The following is a 19,840-nucleotide window of genomic DNA, read 5'->3' on the forward strand; positions in this document are numbered from 1 at the left end:
CTATCCCCTCTGCCTTTCAGGGGCAAGCAAGGACCCTTTGATGAAGGTAGCTTTTAGCAAGTTATCAGCTGATGAGGACTGGGCATTTTACCAGGTGAATGTTCTACTTTCTTCATTAATATGCCATAAACTGTGTTTTTAGTTTTCAGGAAGGCAGCTCACTAGAAGATTCATTTTAGAGAAAGGCACCATGCAATTTAATTAATTAATCAATCAATCACTCAAACAAATTAATAAATGCTTTCTCTAATGTGACAGGGTCCAAACTTTTCCCAAATAAATGGTCACACTTTGCAACAGTAACCCAAGAAATGGAAGCTTGAAAGATGATCGTCTATTCTCTGCACCTAATTCATTTTATGAAGCCAGTTGCGATACCAGCAACGTAAGCCCAGAAGGTATAATGCGCCTTGCCTCTGCCCATTTCTTTTAAAAGACTGTTCTTAATTGGTAGTTTGTGATCAAATTTTTAAAGAGCTTTAAAGTTCTAAACCGAAAGACATTTCAAGAGGACATTTAAGCCAAAAAGTGCCTCAGTAATTTTATGAATTAAATTAAAAAGACAAATGAATCTAAAGAGAAGAATTGGTGTGTACACGGGAACCTAAAAGAGAAGAGTGTACAGCATCATATGAACCCAGCAAGTCAAGTTGGCAAGGAAAGACAGCAGTGTATAATTCAGTTTCAACAGAAGGTTCCGGCACACTATTCTAGAGATGGCTAGGAATCAGTCGTGGGTGAGGGAACTATGCAGATATCTCCTCATATGAAAAGTTGAGAGACAAAATGAAAACCAGGATTAGAAAAAAACATTCTGTGGACAATGAGTCCCTTGTGGCAACCAGTGAAGAATCTATATTTTGCAAAATCAAGACACCTCCACTGGTCACCTCTAGCACCCAATACCTAGGGAAATTTGTTAACTCTGGATGTAGAGGCTTTTAAAAATTTATTTACAACATTTTCCTCCAGTCTTTCTCCAAGTGAGCTCAAGGCAGTATATGGGTTTTTTATGCTCACTACAGCCCTGTGAGGTAGGTCAGTCTGAGAGAGTGTAATTGGCTCATAGCTATCCAGTGAGCTTCATGGCCAAGTGAGGATTTGTACCTGAATCTTGCAAATCCTAGTCCAACATTCTGACACTGTCAGCATATTTTATGACTGTTGGTAAGTCTGCTTCACATAATTTGCTCAGCTATTTTTCCTTTTTCTTTTGAAGAACTATCTAAACCACTGTCTGTTCTTTGTTGCATGAAGCAGGGCCTCCCATTGTTGGTTCTGAACCTACTGTAAAGTCAACTTTGTTGGTTGATCCCAGTTAAAGAAGAATTCCTGTTTTCACATAGACCATTTGTAAGTTTATAATCTCTATTGTTGTTACATGCTGTCAAGTTGGAACTGACCTACACTAACCATATCAGGGTTTTCAACGTAAGTGAGATATTTAAAGAATATTTTCCAGTTCCACTCTTCCAGTTAGTTTCCATAGCTGAATGGGGATTTGAACCCTGTTCTCCAGAGTCCTAGTCTCTTATTCTATCCACTACACCGTACTGGGAACCCTTATAATGTTTACCATATTCCTCTCTCTCTCTTTCCTCCACAGTAGTCCCTTGAACAAAAGTAGCCCAGACACTTGATCCTTTCTCTCACAGGGAATATGTTCCAAGCAGTTGATAATCTTAATTGGCTTTTTCTCTACCTTCAGATCTAAGACAAGGGAAGCAGAACTGTTAATGTTGTTCCAAGGATAGACCTGCATCAATGATTGGTACAAGGGTACTTCTCACAAGACTGATGCTTCTACTGAGATCTTGATCCTCTGTTAGGTACTTACCATGTTGAAGAGTCGTGTTGGTGCAGCTTTTGATTTGGTATTTTCTAGATAACATGCCCAACTGAAGGTCTTAGCATCATACCCTGAAATATGAAGTTGAGATGTTACTGACGTGAGAGAGTAGCTCCCATTAGATCTTCACAAACAAATCAAGAGGCAACAGAAGGAATGGTGGCAACCCACAATATCCCCCTAGGGCAGTGGTCCCCAACCTTGGGCCTCCAGATGTTCTTGGACTTCAACTCCCAGAAATCCTGGCCAGCAGAGGTTGGTGGTGAAGGCTTCTGGGAAGAACATCTGGAGGCCCAAAGTTGGGGACCACTGCCCTAGGGGATACTGAAACAGGAGCATACAGCCAAGTTTCATAGTGCAGAGGAAAACAGTATTGTTTCTCTTTCAGGGTGGTGACTAGACAGACTGTTGTCTTATGACAGTTATCATAAGCATCAAATCATTCTAGCTTTCAGTAGAATGAAAAGACACATGGAAATGAGAGTATAGACTCAAGCATTCCTCCCACCTTGATTAGTCCCAATATACTGCACACCTCCACCCTCTCACCCCCAGATGAGTGCTGTAAGTAGCATGAAATCAAACTTTGGGGTCACTGGTATTATCTAGAGAAAGCCCAGAAGGCAGCAAGTATGGAACTACATTAACTTTTTACAGAGAAGGTCTGGAATAACAGGTAACACCTTGCCTCTCAATAATCAAAACTGTTATCTTGATGCCAAGCAAGAAACATAACTTGGAGGTTTCCCAACTACAGTCTAATGCAAACAACGCCTCCTCCTTCCTGCCAACTTGTGGACAGGCCATGTGATCTGCTTGCTTCTACAACAAAGCTGACAAAGAGAATAAAAAAGTGGTCTGAGAGGCTCACCTTTAGGAGGGGTCAACTCAATATTGTTCTTCTTGCAGAAATCAGCAGGGAAAATGGAATGCAAAGAAGGATGGTAACAAAACCAGTCAGAACCATCCTCTGAGGCTGTACCATCAATGCCAATCATGAGATAGCCATCTAACAGTACCTTAAGAGAGAAGAGAAAGCAAAGTTAACTTACATCCAAATCTCCTGATGTTCTGTCACTGATGAAGCTTTTGCAATAAGTTTTAGATTTTCCCATTCAGTTTTCTAGTATTTTTCTCACTTTCCTTTTACAAGAAGAGCGTGGAAACTATTGAGAACTGAACACACATCCATACTGGAAAACCCATCAATGACATGAAAGCCCTGGATAACAAAGGGTCAACGAAATCTCTGTCAACAAAACTTTTTCAGATTCCTAAAAGGTTATAATGAGAGGATTTGCCACACCTATTTAAAGACTGCATAGGAACATGGAATGTAAGATCTATGAACCATGGTAAGCTGGATGAGGTCAAGCATGAGATAGCAAGAATAAACATTGATATCCTGGTCATCAGTGAACTAAAAGACAGGAATGGGCGAATTCAATTCAGATTATTATCATATCTGCTACAGTGGGCAAGAATCCCGTAGATTAGAAGAAATGGAGTAGCCATCATAGTCAACAAAGGAGTGGGAAAAGCTATAATGGGATACAATCTCAAAAATGACAAGAATGATTTTAATACGAATCCAAGGAAGACCTTTCAACATCACAATAATCTAAGTTTATGCACTACTCACTGATGCTTAAGAAGCTGAAACTGACCAATTCTGTGAAGACTTACAACACCTTCTAGAACTGACACCAAAGAAAGATGTTCTTGTCATTATAGGGGACTGGAATGCTAAAGTAGGGAGTCAAAATATAAAAGGAACAACAGGCAAGTTTGGCCTTGGAGTTTAAAATGAAGCAGGGCAAAGGCTAATACTGTAGAGTTTTGTCAAGAGAACAAGCTGGTCATCACAAACATTCTTTTCCAACAAGAGGCGACTCTACACATGGACATTACCAGATGAGCAATACCGAAATCAGATTATGTTTTCTGCAGCCAAAGATGGAGATGCTGTATACAGTCAGCAAAAAAATAAATAAAATAAAATAAAATAAATCTGGAGCTGATTGTGGCTCTGATCATCAGCTTCTTATAGCAAAACTCAAGCTTAAACTGAAAAAAGTAGGAAAAACCACTGGGCTAGTCAGATACAATCTAAACCAAATCCCTTATGAATACACAGTGGAAGTGAAGAACAGATTTAAGGAACTAGCTTTGGTGGAGAGAGTGCCTGAAGAACTATGGATGGAGGCTCGTAACATTATACAGGAGGCAGCAACGAAAATCATGTTAAAGAAAAAGAAATGCAAGAAAGCAAACTGGCTGTCCAATGTGGCCTTACAAATAGCGGAGGAGAGGGAAGGGAAACAAATTGCAAAGGAGATAGGGAAAGTTAGAGAAACCTGAATGCAGACTTCCAAAGAATAGCAAGGAGAGACAAGATGGCCTTCTTAAATGAACAGTGGAAAGAAACAGAGGGAAATCACAGAAGGGGAAAAACCAGAGATCTGTTCAAGAAAATTGGAGATATTAAAGGAACATTTGTGCAAAGATGGACACGATAAAGGACAAAAATGGTAGGGACCTTACAGAAGCAGAAGACATCAAGAAGAGGTGGCAAGAATACACAGAGGAATTATACCTGGATATCCCAGACAACCCAGATAGTGGGCCTTAGAAAGCATCCCTAACAACAAGGCCAGTGGAGGTGATGACATTCCAGTTCTTTAATTCCTCCTATTAAAATCTTAAAATATGATGCTGTTAAGGTGCTACACATAATATGCCAGCAAGTTTGGAAAACTCAGCAGTTTTCAGAGGACTGGAAAAGATCAGTTTACATCCCAATCCCAAAGAAGGACAGTGCCAAAGAATGCTTCAACTACCGTACAATACCACTCTGATGACAGAAAGTGAGGAGGAATTAAAGAACCTCTTAATGAGGATGAAAGAGGAGAGCGCAAAAAATGTGCTAAAGCTCGACATCAAAAAAACTACGATTGTGGCCACTGGTCCCATCACCTCCTCGCAAACAGAAGGGGAAGATATGGAGGCAGTGGCAGATTTTACTTTCTTGGGCTCCATGATCATTGCAGATGGTGAAAGCAGCCACAAAATTAAAAGACACCTGCTTGCTGGGAGGAAAGCGATGACAAGCCTCGACAGCATCTTAAAAAGCAGAGACATCACCTTGCCGACTAAGGTCCACATAGTGAAAGCTATGGTTTTTCCAGTAGTGATATATGGAAGTGAGAGCTGGACAACTGAAGCTACCAGCATGCTCCGGGAGGCAGTGGGAGACAGGAGGGCCTGGGGTGCTCTGGTCCATGGAGTGACAAAAAGTTGGACACGACTTAATGACTAAACAACAACAACAATTTAAGGACAGAATCCCAAAACCTCAATGCTCCATACTGAAAATGCCCCTAGTGAATTGTCCCCCAGCTGCTTTGGACTTCAGCTCTTAGAAGCCCCCATCAACATGTCAAATGGTAAGGGATTCTATGAGTTGAAGTCCAAAACAACTGGAGAAGCAAAGGTTGAAAGCCATCGCTATAAGGTGTAATTCATATTAAGTTCCCTTCTTTCTGTAACAATTTCCACAATAAATTCAAAGTCTAAGCTCCTTGGAAGACAAAATATGACAGGTATGTTCACACAAATAGAGCAAAGAAGGTTTTGTATTGCTATGCTGAGCTGTAACCACGCACACTCTCTCTCTTCTCAGACAAGCATACCTTACGAACAGTAGCCACACAAATGTTGCCCAAATTCAAAGGATCAATGGCTTCCAGTTTCATCCCTTCCTCGAACCAACCACCCTCTGGGTAGACTGCACGCACCTAAAACACATTATGGGGAAAAGACTTTAGTTAAGGGGAAAAAAGGCAAACTGGATGTCTAGATAAAATAGGTTTAGCACCCAGGAGCTCTGAGTTCAGTTGTTTGCTGAGTAGCTTTAGGTAAGCTGTAGCCTCTTATACTCTTCAGTTCATCAGATGTTTTACAAGAATAATAGGAAGATATATCACAAGACAAGGCTGCAAGAGTAAATGGAATAAACATGGTAGAGTGCTTTTCTCCAGTGTTTCTCTCTTGCTGAAGTGGAAGTACAACCGTCACTCAACACAGTTAGCAAGGAGACACCACCTTCATGTAAATTTCCCATAAGGTCTCACCCTTAGATTTTAGGCAACAGAACAAATATTTTCATGCACAGATACCCTTCCATGTGCTTCTGGAGAGAGTTTTAGCATTCTTGCTCTCCATTCTATTCTGTATTTAGTTATTCCAGGTCTTCCACTCTATTCTCAAACCTCCCCAATATTTTTACAATGAGCTTCTTAGATGGGGCCAGCTGCTATCCTCCGGCACTGTAGGAGACAGTGTTCACCAGTTCCACATCCCTCTCACACATCTCCCAATCCTGCACATATTATCTTCCCAGGCAGGAATGGAAACAAGACCTCAATAGTTCCTCAGTTACCTTCTTGAAAAGATATGGAACAGCATCACAGTAGATCTTCCGGAAGGTTGGGTGGTTGGCCATTTCATTGCACCTTTCTTTCAAGAAAAACACATAACAGGCATTGGTAGAAAGAAAGAGGGACCCCGAAATATGCTAACAATTCCAAATTTTTATATGATAAATGAAGCAGTACAAGATATTAGCCACATGTCACTCTAACCCCTTATTCTGACTGCCATTAAAATTATATAGATTTATACAATACATATCCTGATATTGCTGAACCAAAGCTTCTAAATTTACCTCGATATAAAAAATTATATTGCAAACAAAAAGATTTTTATAATAGAATGTGCAAATTAGATTAAAGAATAACATGTTCCAATGGCAGTTCATGAAAGTGAACAGGAACTGGTGAAGATATCTTCCTTTAGGAGCCTCATGGCACAGTGGTAAAACTACTGTACTGCAGCCAAAACTGTGCTCACAACCCGGGGTTCAATCCCAGGTAGCTGACTCAAGGTTGACTTAGCCTTCTATCTTTCCAAGGTTGGTACAATGAATACCCAGCTTGCTGGGGGGCAATGTGCAGCCTGCATAATTGTAAACTGTCCAGAAAGTGCTTTAAGCACTATGGGGCAGCATATAAGCAGCATGCTTTGCTTTGAAGGGTTTAGAAAATGCTATGTAATTTTGGTAGGAGGCTCTTGAGAGTCCCCTGGACTGCAAGGAGAACAAACATATCCATTCTAAAGGAAATCAAGCCTGAGTGCTCACTGGAAGGACAGATCCTAAAGCTAAGGCTCCAATACTTTGGCCATCTCATGAGAAGACTCCTTGGAAAAGACCTTGATATTAGGAAAGTGTGAAGGCAGGAGGAGAAAGGGATGACAGAGGACGAGATGGTTGGACAGTGTAATTGAAGCTACCAACGTGAATTTGACCCAACTTCAGGAGGCAGTGGAAGACAGGAGGGCCTGGCATGCTCTGGTCCATGGGGTCACAAAGAGTCGGACACAACTAAACGACTAAACAACAACATGCAATTTTTGCACACCAATTCCCAGAACATCCCAGACACCTGGTTGGCACAGTCAGTGACTATACTAGCTGGGGGATTCTGGAAGTTGCAATACAAAAAAGTAGCTTTTAAAGTTCTGCTTTCATGTATGTACACATGTCAACAGTGTACGGATTCCCAACCTGTTGGTAAAAGATGAAAAAGGCAATGCCATTTTCATCTCATTGGCTGGAATGCTAGTGGTGCTCGTATAATGCTTGTTTAACTTGCCACAACTAATTGAAGAGATGCTAGGGTGCATTTCAGTTGTCCATTTGGGTGTGTGACCAGTCATGCAACCAAGACATGCCGTGGCACCTTGTCAATTAGGTGCAATTAGTTGTGGCAAGCCACACCAGTCTTAAGCAAACACCAATTAGATTCTGGCCATTGCCAGGCATAAATGGCTGCTAGTTCTTCTCAACACTGCCTTCCTGCATTTCTACTAAAAACAGCCATCTCAGAACATGTCTAGTCATGGGCAATTCTACTGCAGGACACCAGCCATTTGCAAATTAATGACTAAGTGACTCACAGTGAAAATTTTAAAAGCAATGTTAAAGTGTGAAAGCAATGTTAATACATGATGTTCCTCTTTTAATGACATTTCCTCCTGTTCTGTTTACAGCCATCATAGTCAAATGTTGCCAATCTACAGTAAAAGTGTCAACCAAACGTATTCTACTTTAGATAAATTACAGAGGGAACAAAATGCTGGTTGAAAATACATCTGAGTAAGAAAGGTGTGCACTGACCTACATTACCTTGACTCTTGACACTGGTGGACTTCAGAAACCTCTCCCCTGCCCAAAAGAGGGTGGTGTCAGTTACTTAGGTTCAGCTTTAGCAAATATACTGATTAGCCTCGTCTTGCTAGCTGGAGTTTGGAAGCAACAGTCACAACAGTTCAATAAGACTAGTCTCAGACTTACGGTGTATGTGATGGCTACACTGAATGCATCTGTTTGTTCATTCTTTCAAATGGCTAAAGAGCACCTGAACTTAAATTGAGCCAAGAACCAGATGCAATGTTAGCAGTATCACTGGACCATGGGTGCAGACAAGAACACAACTTGCTTTTCACAGGTTGGCTCTGCCCACTGAATGCAAGTTTGCTGCTACATGTTACTAATGGACAGATAACCCTGAAATAGTAGACAAGTTATGTTTGTCTGATGCAATCACCTCACCTCCTTTCTTTATGTTATGGCCAACTCTTTTGGACCAGCCTACAGGATGGATTAGGGGACTCCACATGTGGCACCAAAAATCATCATCACTGTTCCCATCTTCATAAAGAAGTCTCAGCCGGCCACCAATTATACTGTCCACTACAGCCATACGTGTTTGGGAGACACAGGTCTTATCTACCACTTCCAGTCTCATGCCTTGGCGGAAAGGATACTTCATGCTTTCAGTCATCTGAGAAAAGAAGAAGAGGGTCAATGCTGCTTTCCATGCCATATATTCAACTTTTGCTGGGCAGATCAAGTGCTATCTGCACTACTACTACATCTACACCTCCAGAATACGTATATAGTTAGGTCTGGAAATAACTGGATACTGACACAGGTTTTGTTATTTTACCAAAATAAATGTAAGTTATAGTTAAATAATGAATATGGGCTTAAAGTGCAGTCTCTCAGCTTTAATTTGAGGGTATTCACATCCAAATTAAGGGACGTGGTGGTGCTGCGGGTTAAACCACAGAAGCCTTTGTGTGCTGCAGGATCAGAAGACCAGCAGTCGTAAGATCGAATCCACACGATGGAGTGAGCTCCCGTCGCTTTGTCCCAGCTCCTGCCAATCTAGCAGTTCGAAAGCATGTAAATGCGAGTGGATAAACACCTCGATGGGAAGGTAAACAGCGTTCTGTGTGTAGTCGTGCTGGCCACGTGACAACGGAAACTGTCTTAGGACAAAACGCTGGCTCTATGGCTTGGAAATGGGAATGAGCACCACCCCCTAGAGTCGAACACAACTGACTAAAATGTCAAGGGGAACCTTTACCTTACATCCAAATTGGAGGGTTTAGGAATTACAGCTCTTTAATAAGTAGCCCCCTCTTTTTCAAGAGACCAAAAGTAACTGGATAATTTGTCTCAAAAGCTGTTTCATTGACTGGGCTATTCCTTTGTTATTTCATCATTGATTAAGCAAGTAAAAGTTCTGGAGTTGATTCCAGGTGTGGCATTCACATTTGGAGGTTGTTGCTATGAACCCACAACATGTGTTCAAAGGAGCTCTCAATGCAAGTGAAACAGGAGATCCTTAGGCAGCAATAAATAAATAAATAAAAATAGCAGGAACCTTAGGAGTGGCCAAATTAACAGTTTGGTACATTCTGAGAAAAAGAATTAACAGTTTGGTGAGCTCTGCAACACAAAAAGGCCTGAACATCCACAGAAGACAACAGTTGTGGATGAGCGTAGGATCCTTTCCATGGTAAAGAAAAACCTCTTCACAACATCTAGCCAAGTGAAGAACACTCTCCCAGAGGTAGACATATCATTATCCAAGTCTACCATGAAGAGAAGACTTTGAGCATGCATTTCTCTTCCTGAACACAAAACAAGGCAGAAAGACCCATGAACAATTGAAGACAGCTGCAGCAAAGGCCTGGTGAAGCATCACAAAAGAGGAAACCCAGCATATGGTGATGTCCATGCATTCCGGACTTCAAGTAGTCATTGCCTGCAAAGGATTCTTGATGAAGTATTACAAATGAACATTTTATTTATAATTTTGTTAATTTGTCCAATTACATTTGAGTCCCTGAAAGAAGGGGACTGTGTATGGAAATGGTTGCAGTTCCTAAACATTTCATGTTTCCAATCACTCGCCATAGCCAGGAGGGATGGTTGAGGGGCCTAACGCCGAGAGAGGCCCGGAGAGAAAGAACAAGAAACCGGGCCTTCTCGGCAGTGGCCCCTCGGCTCTGGAATAATCTCCCATCATTGATCCATCTGGCTCCCTCGCTGGGTGTTTTAAGAGTCAATTAAAAACTTGGCTCTTTCGGCAGGCCTTCCCTCCTGTCAATACTTGACTTTATTTTTATTATAATTTTCTGTTTTCCCATCTTGAGCACTACTAAGCGTTACTAATTACTGTACTATTGTTTTGAATTGTATTTAATTGTTTTTAACTGTTTTAGTTTATAATGTTTGATGGAACCCACCCGGAGTAGACTTTGTCTAAAAGGGCAGGATAGAAATCAATCAATCAATCAATCAATCAATCAAATAAATAAATAAATAAATAATATTTTTATTCAACCCCTTGAATTAAAGGTGAAAGTCTGCACTTCAATTGCATCTCGGTTGTTTCATTTCAAGTCCCTTGTGGTGGCGTACAGAGCCAGAATTATGAAAATTGTGTCAGTGTCCAAATTATTTCTGGACCTAACTGTAGCCATGTAATCCTTCATGAATGAAACACAATCCTATCAAATTCTGATATTTACGATTCCAACACTTCTATTGTTGCTTTGCCTCATCCACAGCATTCAGAGGGATCAGTCTGACAGTTGCTGATATTTTATGCTGCTTTTCTTCCAAGAAGTTTGGAGCAAGGTTTCGCCTCCCTCCGTTCTCAACAAGGCAAGCTTGGCTCACAGACTGTGACTGGCCCACAGCCACCCAGCAAGCTTCCTGGCGGAGAAATGGGTACCCCAAGGGACCAAGGAACTGAAGCAATTCTTCTATAAGAGAGTACAAGTTCTGCAGCTATTTAGCTTTGGGAGGGGAGAAGCCGATAAGCAGTGACCTGATACAAGTATATAATGTTAGGCATGATGTGGACAGGGAAACTGTTGCCCCTTTCTATCTAGAACCTAAGGCCATCCAGTTAAGTAGAATGATAGGAGATTCAGGACTGATTAAAAAGTATTTTACAAAATATATAAACTGTAGAATTTGTTGCTACATGAGACAGTGATGCTGCCAGCTTGGACCACTTTTAAAAAGGACTTGTAGAAGACTGTGATTTCTGGGGCTACCAGTCACTACTAGTCAGGATGGATATATTTTCCCCTCCATAAACAGAGACAGTATTTCTCCGTTGGTCAGTTGCTAGGGACCATGAGCAGGAGAGGTACTACTCCGCTCATATCCTCACAAGACACTGGATGGCAACCATGTGAACAGAATACTGGACCAAACTAACCCTTCGTCGGACCATGCACAGTGATTTTTATGCTTGAGAGGTGACTTGAAATTGTCCTGCCCCCTCCCCAGCAGAATGCTCTAATCCGCATACTTTACAATCTCTTCTTAAATCAAGAGATCTAGCCAAAACTCCAGAATTAGTATTGCTACCATTTGATATGTAATCTTATGCCCCAAATTTCTAGCAAAAGCTCACATTAAATGTGTTGGTGCATCTTCAAATTAGGATCCCTTGCTTAATAATCTCATTTCTAGCATGAACTCACTAATTTACAATTACATGCTGTCAAGTCAATTCTGACTTATGTTGACCTTTGCCAGGGTTTCCGAGGTATAAAGTTTGCAGAAGTGGTTTACCAGTCTCTTCCATTGGTGGCTCTCTAGGACTTCACAGTTCCACAGGCTGCCTCACGTCATAGAAGCTCAGTAGGGAATCAAACTCCTGACCTCTGGTTCTACCACCAGGTGCTTTGATTCACTTAAATGCCACTTTTTCTGCATAGCCTGGTCTATAATATAGGTCAATATTATCCTAATTTACAGGGTTATTCTAAGGATTATTAAGATAACAGCCAGGTATCCTTTTGCATACTTGCACCAATGACAATGAAAATGATATCACTGGCAGTGGCATATTGTTGCTAATTAAGAGTTCCCAGTTCATTTTTAGGTTGTGTACCATTCACATGGAATAAAGACAAAGTCACATGCAATCCAAAATCAAAACAGAGATTCTTCAATTAGCAGCAATTTGGTGCTGCTAGAGATGTCATCTCCATTGGACCAGCAAAGCTATGCAAAAGGATCTTGCCCAAGCTATGAGAAGCACTTTAAATATTTTTAATTACATTTAAAAAATACTAAGAATTGCTACATAACAAGGCTGATCACTCTATCCTTGCGTATTAATAAGTAGTCCCAGCTATTGCAATGGGACTTAATCTGAAGTAACCTTGTAGAGGAATGCACTTTTTGATAATGTACTTTATACCCTTTTATAATTTTGGAGACTGTAGCAGGAGAAATCACTATTCTCTAAGCATGACTGTCTTATGGAAAGATATGTGCAAGAGGCAAGGAAAGACATAATAAAGTAACCCCCCCCCCGCCGCCATTACAGTCACAAATCAAACTCTCACAATGAAAATCCAGGACAGATTGATTGGCACTGCCACTGCTTTCACATAAGCACTGTTCATTAAGCACACATTTAACTTGGAAGCTGAAAGCTGCGAAAGCTCTTCCTTAAATCCGCCATCTCGCTATTCAGATGCACAGATTATGAAGAAAAATTCTTATAGGCCAGGGATGTTTTCTAAAATGTGCCAGCAGGGGGAGTCTCTCTTCGCTTGCCAGAAAGGTTTACACTTAGAAAAATGTAAGAATGGAGTTTTTAGTCAAGCCAATGAAGACAAAAATAACAATTTATTAAAAGCTCTTTAGACTGGACGACACCATGTCATTAACATGGAAGATTACAGCAAATATATTCAGGTTTAACTGCATACGGCTGTCAACATTCTCAACCCAGCCATGCTGTGAATTTCTGAGTGATACATAATTTGCCTTATTTAAAATGTTCTACTTGTGAAACTGATATTTTTTTCAACATTTCAATCTGTTTCCATATGTCTGACGAAATGGACAAGTCCACAAAAGCTTCCCTTAAAATATATCAGTCTTCAAGGTGCCACGTATTTTTGTCTTGTTTCTTTGGATTTTGCCTGATATCATTTGCCTGATGAAGCAGGTTACAGTTTGTCAAAGTGTAGGCTACAATATAGTACATGGCTATGTAAAAAAAAAATGTGACAAACTTTATACTTGTCTATTATTCCCACCTGGAGCTCCGCTTTCAAACCCATCATGTAGCACATGCCTAAACTGTTTTTCCTTTGCTGCTATGTTTGGTACAAATCTACGCTCATCAATTATGTCTGGCTTGCCACCTGTATTCAATCAGAAAGGAGACTGGAGAAGACAGGCCTCCTGCATGCAGAAAGGTTTTTTCTCACCTTTATATGAAAATCCACTGGTACTGTCCTGGCCCCCACAAGCTTCTTCATGAGATACTCTCTCCAGTTTGTGTACTTGGCGTGGATAGCTGCGCATGAAAATGGCATGAAAAAGAGAACTCGCGTAAGTCTGTCTTTTGAATCTTCAGAATCACACCAAATTAAACATGCAGCAGCTCCCACTTTTTTCTCTCTCATCTTCCTATCTTCATTCTCATACCAACATAATATGAAATTCTGTGTGATGTATGGTTTGCCCATTGAAACAGACAATCGTTTGTCCAAGTGTAGGCTACAATATCTTTGTTAATCTCTCAGGTGCCATAGACTTTGATTTACAATGGGCGTTCCTTTGTAAAAATCATATAACTGATCTTTTACCCAATTGTATCTTGAAAAACGAAGTTCCCTGAATAGTACTGAGAAAATAGAAATTTGTTAACCAAAACGAGTGGCTCTGGGGAAAAGAAAAAGGGTCCATTAGCAACCTTGGTAAAGGTGTGGATTCAAGCAAATGACCAAGTTGGGTTTTCAGACTTCTGGAGCCAGGATAATTTCAAGCTTGATACTATCTGCATTCCCTGATACTCACCCTATCTTTGCCTCTCATATCTCCAATCCTCTGACCAAAAGCTGTCACTCTTGGATTTGCAAGCACACATACCAGCTAAAATACTTTATGGAAATGTTCTGTTTGCCAAAATGTTTGCAAAGAGCAGAGTTTAGGATTTGTAGTCATGAGATCCAAAGTGTATGTTCTGATAAAAGGCAGATGATTCAACAGTGACTTAAACAAAGACTCATAGTTGGGTGAGACCCAAGATACTTACTCTGGGGTGGCACCAGGATTTTGCTGTTAACGGCACACCAGCCAATAGGGTGCACATCCACAGTGCCCAAGTTGACCCAGAAATCATGGCTGGAGTCGCTCTCAAATCCTTCATAACGTAGCAATGCTTTGTATCCTGTCACGATAGATTTTTGAATACAAGGAGGAAAAAAAATTTAAATTCTGAACACTCTCATCCTGTCTTTTCTGACAAATGTATCAGCTACTGAGAAACTCATTATCTCTGGATACCACCCATTGAATGCCTCCAAATTAAGGTTAGAAACATTTTTTAAAACTACAACTCCCAGAATTCTCCAGCCAGCATGGTGCTGCCCCTCCCCACAGGCTGATTACATGAATGTTTGGGTCACCATATACTTCAACTGAAATAAGAGAGGGCTGTGTGGTCATTGCATAATACAAATGCAAGAGTAAGTGATTGGTCATACAATCTGCTAACTCTTGTGGATCATGACTCTTCACGTCTTCAGGCTTGTACCACTCCCAAAAGTTCATGACAAGATGGATTTTGCCAGCTGTTTTCCTTAGATGTAAGTTAGGAAAGAACCAGGCTGTCCTGGTATTCTTATTTTAAAGTTACACTCTGTAACTTTGGTACTTAATTATTTCTATCGGTACAAGCCTGACAAAGTGGATAGTCCTGAAACCTAGCAGACTGTATGATTTTTAATGGTCTATAAAGGTACCACCTGCTCTTGCATATACTTCAAGTGATTCTTTGTTAGGACAGTTAGCCACAGAACTAACCAGAGGAGATAGTCCTAAATACTGTAGTGCCCATGACCTAGTGTGAGACATTTATTTATTTATTTATTTAATTTATATGCCGCCCACTCTACCCAAAGGTCTCTTAATTAACTGTTGATCCCTGTTCAAAACTGTGGCTACAATGCCATCAAATTCATGTATATGCAAATTATAAATCAGCAAGGAAATTGAAGACAGTAACAGAACTGCTAAATGGTTCAATAGTTTAGGTATGATTATGTATTTTCTGTGTTTTATTGTTTTATCTCATATTGTAAGCTGCCTAGAGTGGACGAGTCGACCAGATAGACGGGGTATAAATCAAATAAAGTAAGTAAGTAAGTAAGGTATCTGGCTGTGGAGCCAGAGGATGGGAGTTCGATTCTCCACTGTGCTTCCTTGACAGGGGCTGGACTCAATGATCCAAAGAATCCCTTCCATCATTGTGGTTCTAAGATGATGATGATTTGAGTATACAGAAGAGGAAACTTTGCAAAAATGAGATTAACAAAAAGTGAGTTGAAAGAGACTATCAAAAGAGTTGAATCCCTCCAAATCCCTAAGAGTTCATTGTTATTTTTCTCTTAAATCTCTGGTTGCTCTCAGAGATTTAATAGCATTCAATTAAACACAAACCAACAAATCCCCTTGAAGAGACCCACCTGCAATCTGAACAACAGAGGCAATCCAATACACACGACTGGGAAGCACAGAATCAGTGTTCAACACTTCCACCTTCATCCTTTTCATCACATCTTCCCACTGGTCATAAAGGGGGACCTAAAAGATGGAGGGTGCAGTTAGAGAAGATTGCTGGGGGATGGGGAGAAGGAAAGGAAAAGGCACCAAAAGACTAACAAATCATCAGTACCATGTACAAATATTAATATCATGGGTGATACATTCAGCCATTCATTCTAGCACATATATCTATAGTCTTATTTAATTTTATTCCATATGTCTGAAGAAGTGGATTTGATCCATTAAAACGCACATTAAAATATAAAAGACTGCCAATTTTTTTTATTTGTTTGCTTTATTCCTTTGGATTTTGCCTGATATGTGTTGAGGAAGGTGTATCTCAGAACTGATATAATTCTGCAACATAGGTCTTCTAATTCTTTTTACTCTTCAAGACTGACAAGACTGCCTGAAGGGGAAGGGGACTTTTCCTTATAATGATAAGAAGCAAAACAGGAGTTTAAAGTGAGCAATTTTTATGGTTGTTTACAGAGCCATGGAGAATTCTTAGTTTTACAGAGCAGGTTTCCATGTTTTAAAAAATAGTTTAGTGTAACCGATATCGCATTTTGTATGGATTTTAATGTAAAAATATAACAAGTTAAAATTTCCTCTTTTGACCAAAACTGTATTTTAAGTGGACAATGATAACTTTTGGTTTGGGTATTGTTTTTCTTCTGCTTTGAGTAAGATTCTGGTATCTCATAGAACAGAATGTTTTGTGTATTTTTAAAAGACTATTAGATAAATTGTTTTATTACTACATATTTTATTTATTTATTTGTTATACTGTATTTATATCCTGCCCATCAAGTCATTCAACTACTCTGGGCGGCACACATACCAATAACATTCTATGAAAACACTGTGTCTATGCCATTGTTGGCAAAAGCCCAAATCTTTTCATATTTTGAATCTATTGCTCACGTTAAGATGGCTGCAGAGCCTGGCTGGGATCCATTCACAACACTGACAGTCTTCTAGATATTGCTGGAGTGCAACTCCTACCATCCTTGACCAATGGGTTATGTTGGCTAGAGTACATGGGACTTGGAGTTCAAAACTGGGCTATAAGTTCCCCAATTTTGATTTTAAAAATGATAACACTGTTCTTGTTTGTAAATCACTGTATCCCATTTACATCCCTGTTTTAAACTATATTTATGTTATGTCATTTTTTTCTAGGCTGACATATGATATGTCCCAACCATATTCCCAGGCAGACAATTTGCTCCAGTACTTTGCTTTGGGAACCTTTCATGTTTGTCATGATTTTAAGAAACTTCTTGGAAGAAACACAAGTGAGTGGCTTTAGAAAACAAAAGGTATTCCCTGTCTCTCCTGGCACCTTCCTCTGGCTCTCTCTTATCAATATATCAGAACCAGGGTCTTGCTCCAATACATCACACTAGATCATAACAGAAAGCAGGAAGTGCTCACATGTTTGAAACTGCTAACAGGGGCAGCCTTGCATCCATGGTCCAGCAAGTATGCTCCCCAGTCAAAGCCTACAATGAGAGCTAAGAGAAGATAAGAAAGAACATCAGGATCATATCAGTACAGAAGGTTTAACGTTATTAAACAGATACTATACCAGAGTAGCAAGAACAAGTATGGTAATAGGTTTAATTCAAGTAACATCCTATTTTGACACCGCCCAGAAATCTTTATTTAACAGAAAGTGAGAGGTAGCTAAATTCCAGGTACTGTATATTCAGAACAAAGCACACCAACTGTTTATAGAGGTGGACAAGAAATGAATTATTCATAATGTCTTTGAAGCCAGCACAAACAACGCAGAATTGAACACTGAATGAGAGATTAGGATCAGGATCTGCTCCTAGTCTTCTCTCCTTACACTGATGCCTAAACAGTTCCTATGAAGATATGGAATTAAGGTACCATGGGAAGAGAATTCATTTGACCTTGTCTTACACAGATAACATAGCAGCCAGACATAAACACTCTTAACTAGCGAGCAACCTCTCCCGCCTCTCGCCTCTCTAACTCTAGCACACACTTTTGCAGGGCAATGGTAATTGATTGTCAGATTGTCCTACTTTTGCCAGATTCTTCGCACTACGGTACTACGTAATTTTCAGTAAAGCTCAACCCTGGGTACCCTAAAACTTTAAGAGCAGTCACTGTAGAAAAGGTAGCCGTGTTAGTCTGTGCTAGCATATTAGGCAAAAACAAAAACAAAAAATAAAATAAAATAAAAAAAGATCAAAACACAGTGGCTCCTTAAAGACTAACTGATACATTTTAATGTGAGCTTCTGTGGACATGTCCATTTCCTCAGACCTAAGGAATTTTTTATTTTCCTTTTGGTTTTGCCTGATATGCTAAAGCTTAACTTTAAATGAGAAAGTGGGCCCAGACACTGGCGTTTCTCTCCATCAAGCAAGTCTCACAGATAGGTTGAACTATTTGCCTGGGATCTAAATAGGTTTTTCAGTCTAATGTCCTGACTCCAGGGAAGAACCATCCTTCCAACAAGCCTCCACCCACACAAAATAACGTGTGAAATCAAGGCCACTGCATGCCACTAGTGAGGTTTGCTAATAAAAGGGGCCATGAAACTGACCTACACGATACATCGTGGGGCATATTCTCTTAGAAAAATGTTGGCCTTGGGTCGGGGGGGAACAATACTGCTGGGCTTGTACCCCCAAAATATATATAGAAGAACATTAAAATATCCTGGTCCAGGCAGCAGCAGCTGTTACCTCTCTTCTTCATAAATCTATCTTGAACAGGAGCGAAGCCACACTGATTAGTGATTAGACTGGGAATTGGGAGGTCCAGTTTCTACCCCTTACTGAGCCATGAAGTACACTGAGTGGCCCTTGGAACATGTCCCTGCCTGACCTCTACCCAAGAGGGCTTTTGGAGAATGAACTGGGGAGAAAGAAAGCCATGTACATCATATGGAGCTCACTAAAGGGGCCAGATACAAATGCAACCAATACAGTAAAACACCAATGTAAGATGTATGAGCTGTTTAGTTAATACTATCCAGTTTGAATCACTCCACTCAAACAGGGCAAGTGGATGCAGATTCCCTTTGCCTATGTAGTGTTCCATCCTTTGCCTCAGCCTACATAGGTTAGACATGAATTCTTTCCTTTCAGCTGACATAAGTAATTCAAACAGAAAGTTTTTATCAAGTGCTTTATTCTGGTAAGATCTATGTACCGCAGAGTTTGAAGTGTCAGCTCTTATTCTCTCTGTCTCCTGCCCACACTTACCATCCTGGCCAGTACGTGTTCCATCTGCCAGCTGTCCGGTCCCTTGTGTGTGAAGAAATGCTCCAATTTTAGCAGACCAGGCTGCCTTGTGCAAGACTTTGGCTTTTTTCGTAGGTGGTTTGCCCTGGGAAAGTGTTAACAAAGCTAGTCAGAACACAAAGATGTTACTGGGACATCCACAGTAATCTCGCCAGAGACAAGCAAATCTTCCTGCTTTCGGTGAAAGGGTATATAACAGAAAACCATCAAAACTACAGTCATATTTCTAGAAAATTATTATTGTGTATTTCTTTGTGGCAAATACAGAGAAGGTTTGCAGGCATAGTCTAAAAATTGCGTTATTGAGAGAATATGATCCAGGAGGTGAGATGTAGTGTATGGAGGTCGGGGTGAAGTCTTGCCCTGGTTGAGTGTCAGCAGGTGTGGGAGCCATGGAAGGCAAACGAAATCAGGGGCCATAGACTGGAGGGTTGTGAACCACAGTTGTCGGGGCCACCATGGGGCGATCAGGGTGGCACTGGAATTGTCCTGTCGGATTTTGATGATGGAGCAGTGGAATAGGAGGAAAGAGGTACAGGAACCTGGGGTTCCAAGTGGCCATGACGGCATCTCCCATCGACTGTGGTCCTATTTCTGCCCTGGAACAGCAGAGGGAACATGTTGCATTGGTGTGGGAAGCAGAAACATCCACCTGCGGGGTGTCCCGACAATGACATAGAAGGTGGAATATATAAT

General features: G+C 40.6%; 1 protein-coding gene across 8 annotated transcripts in view; it reads right to left on the reverse strand.

The window, feature by feature from the left end:
* The window catches only part of L3MBTL2 (L3MBTL histone methyl-lysine binding protein 2), a 39,577-nt gene that overhangs the window by 6,541 nt on the left and 13,196 nt on the right, over window positions 1-19,840 (reverse strand). For 4 of the 8 annotated variants that reach the window (XM_020787900.3, XM_020787901.3, XM_078376132.1 and 1 more), the window contains exons 4-14: window positions 19,106-19,229; window positions 17,295-17,374; window positions 15,776-15,893; window positions 14,344-14,478; window positions 13,514-13,602; window positions 8,523-8,754; window positions 8,088-8,135; window positions 6,291-6,367; window positions 5,542-5,646; window positions 2,721-2,868; window positions 1,838-1,920 (exon numbers count right to left, since the gene is read on the reverse strand). In XM_020787900.3, coding sequence (XP_020643559.3) covers window positions 1,838-1,920; window positions 2,721-2,868; window positions 5,542-5,646; window positions 6,291-6,367; window positions 8,088-8,135; window positions 8,523-8,754; window positions 13,514-13,602; window positions 14,344-14,478; window positions 15,776-15,893; window positions 17,295-17,374; window positions 19,106-19,229 — 1,239 coding nt within the window. The remainder of the gene's footprint in view (window positions 1-1,837; window positions 1,921-2,720; window positions 2,869-5,541; window positions 5,647-6,290; window positions 6,368-8,087; window positions 8,136-8,522; window positions 8,755-13,513; window positions 13,603-14,343; window positions 14,479-15,775; window positions 15,894-17,294; window positions 17,375-19,105; window positions 19,230-19,840) is intronic. The other 4 variants (XM_078376130.1, XM_020787902.3, XM_078376131.1 and 1 more) reach the window with 2 other exon arrangements.

The sequence above is a fragment of the Pogona vitticeps genome, chromosome 5, assembly GCF_051106095.1.
Source record: "Pogona vitticeps strain Pit_001003342236 chromosome 5, PviZW2.1, whole genome shotgun sequence".
Taxonomy (NCBI): Eukaryota; Metazoa; Chordata; class Lepidosauria; order Squamata; family Agamidae; genus Pogona; species Pogona vitticeps.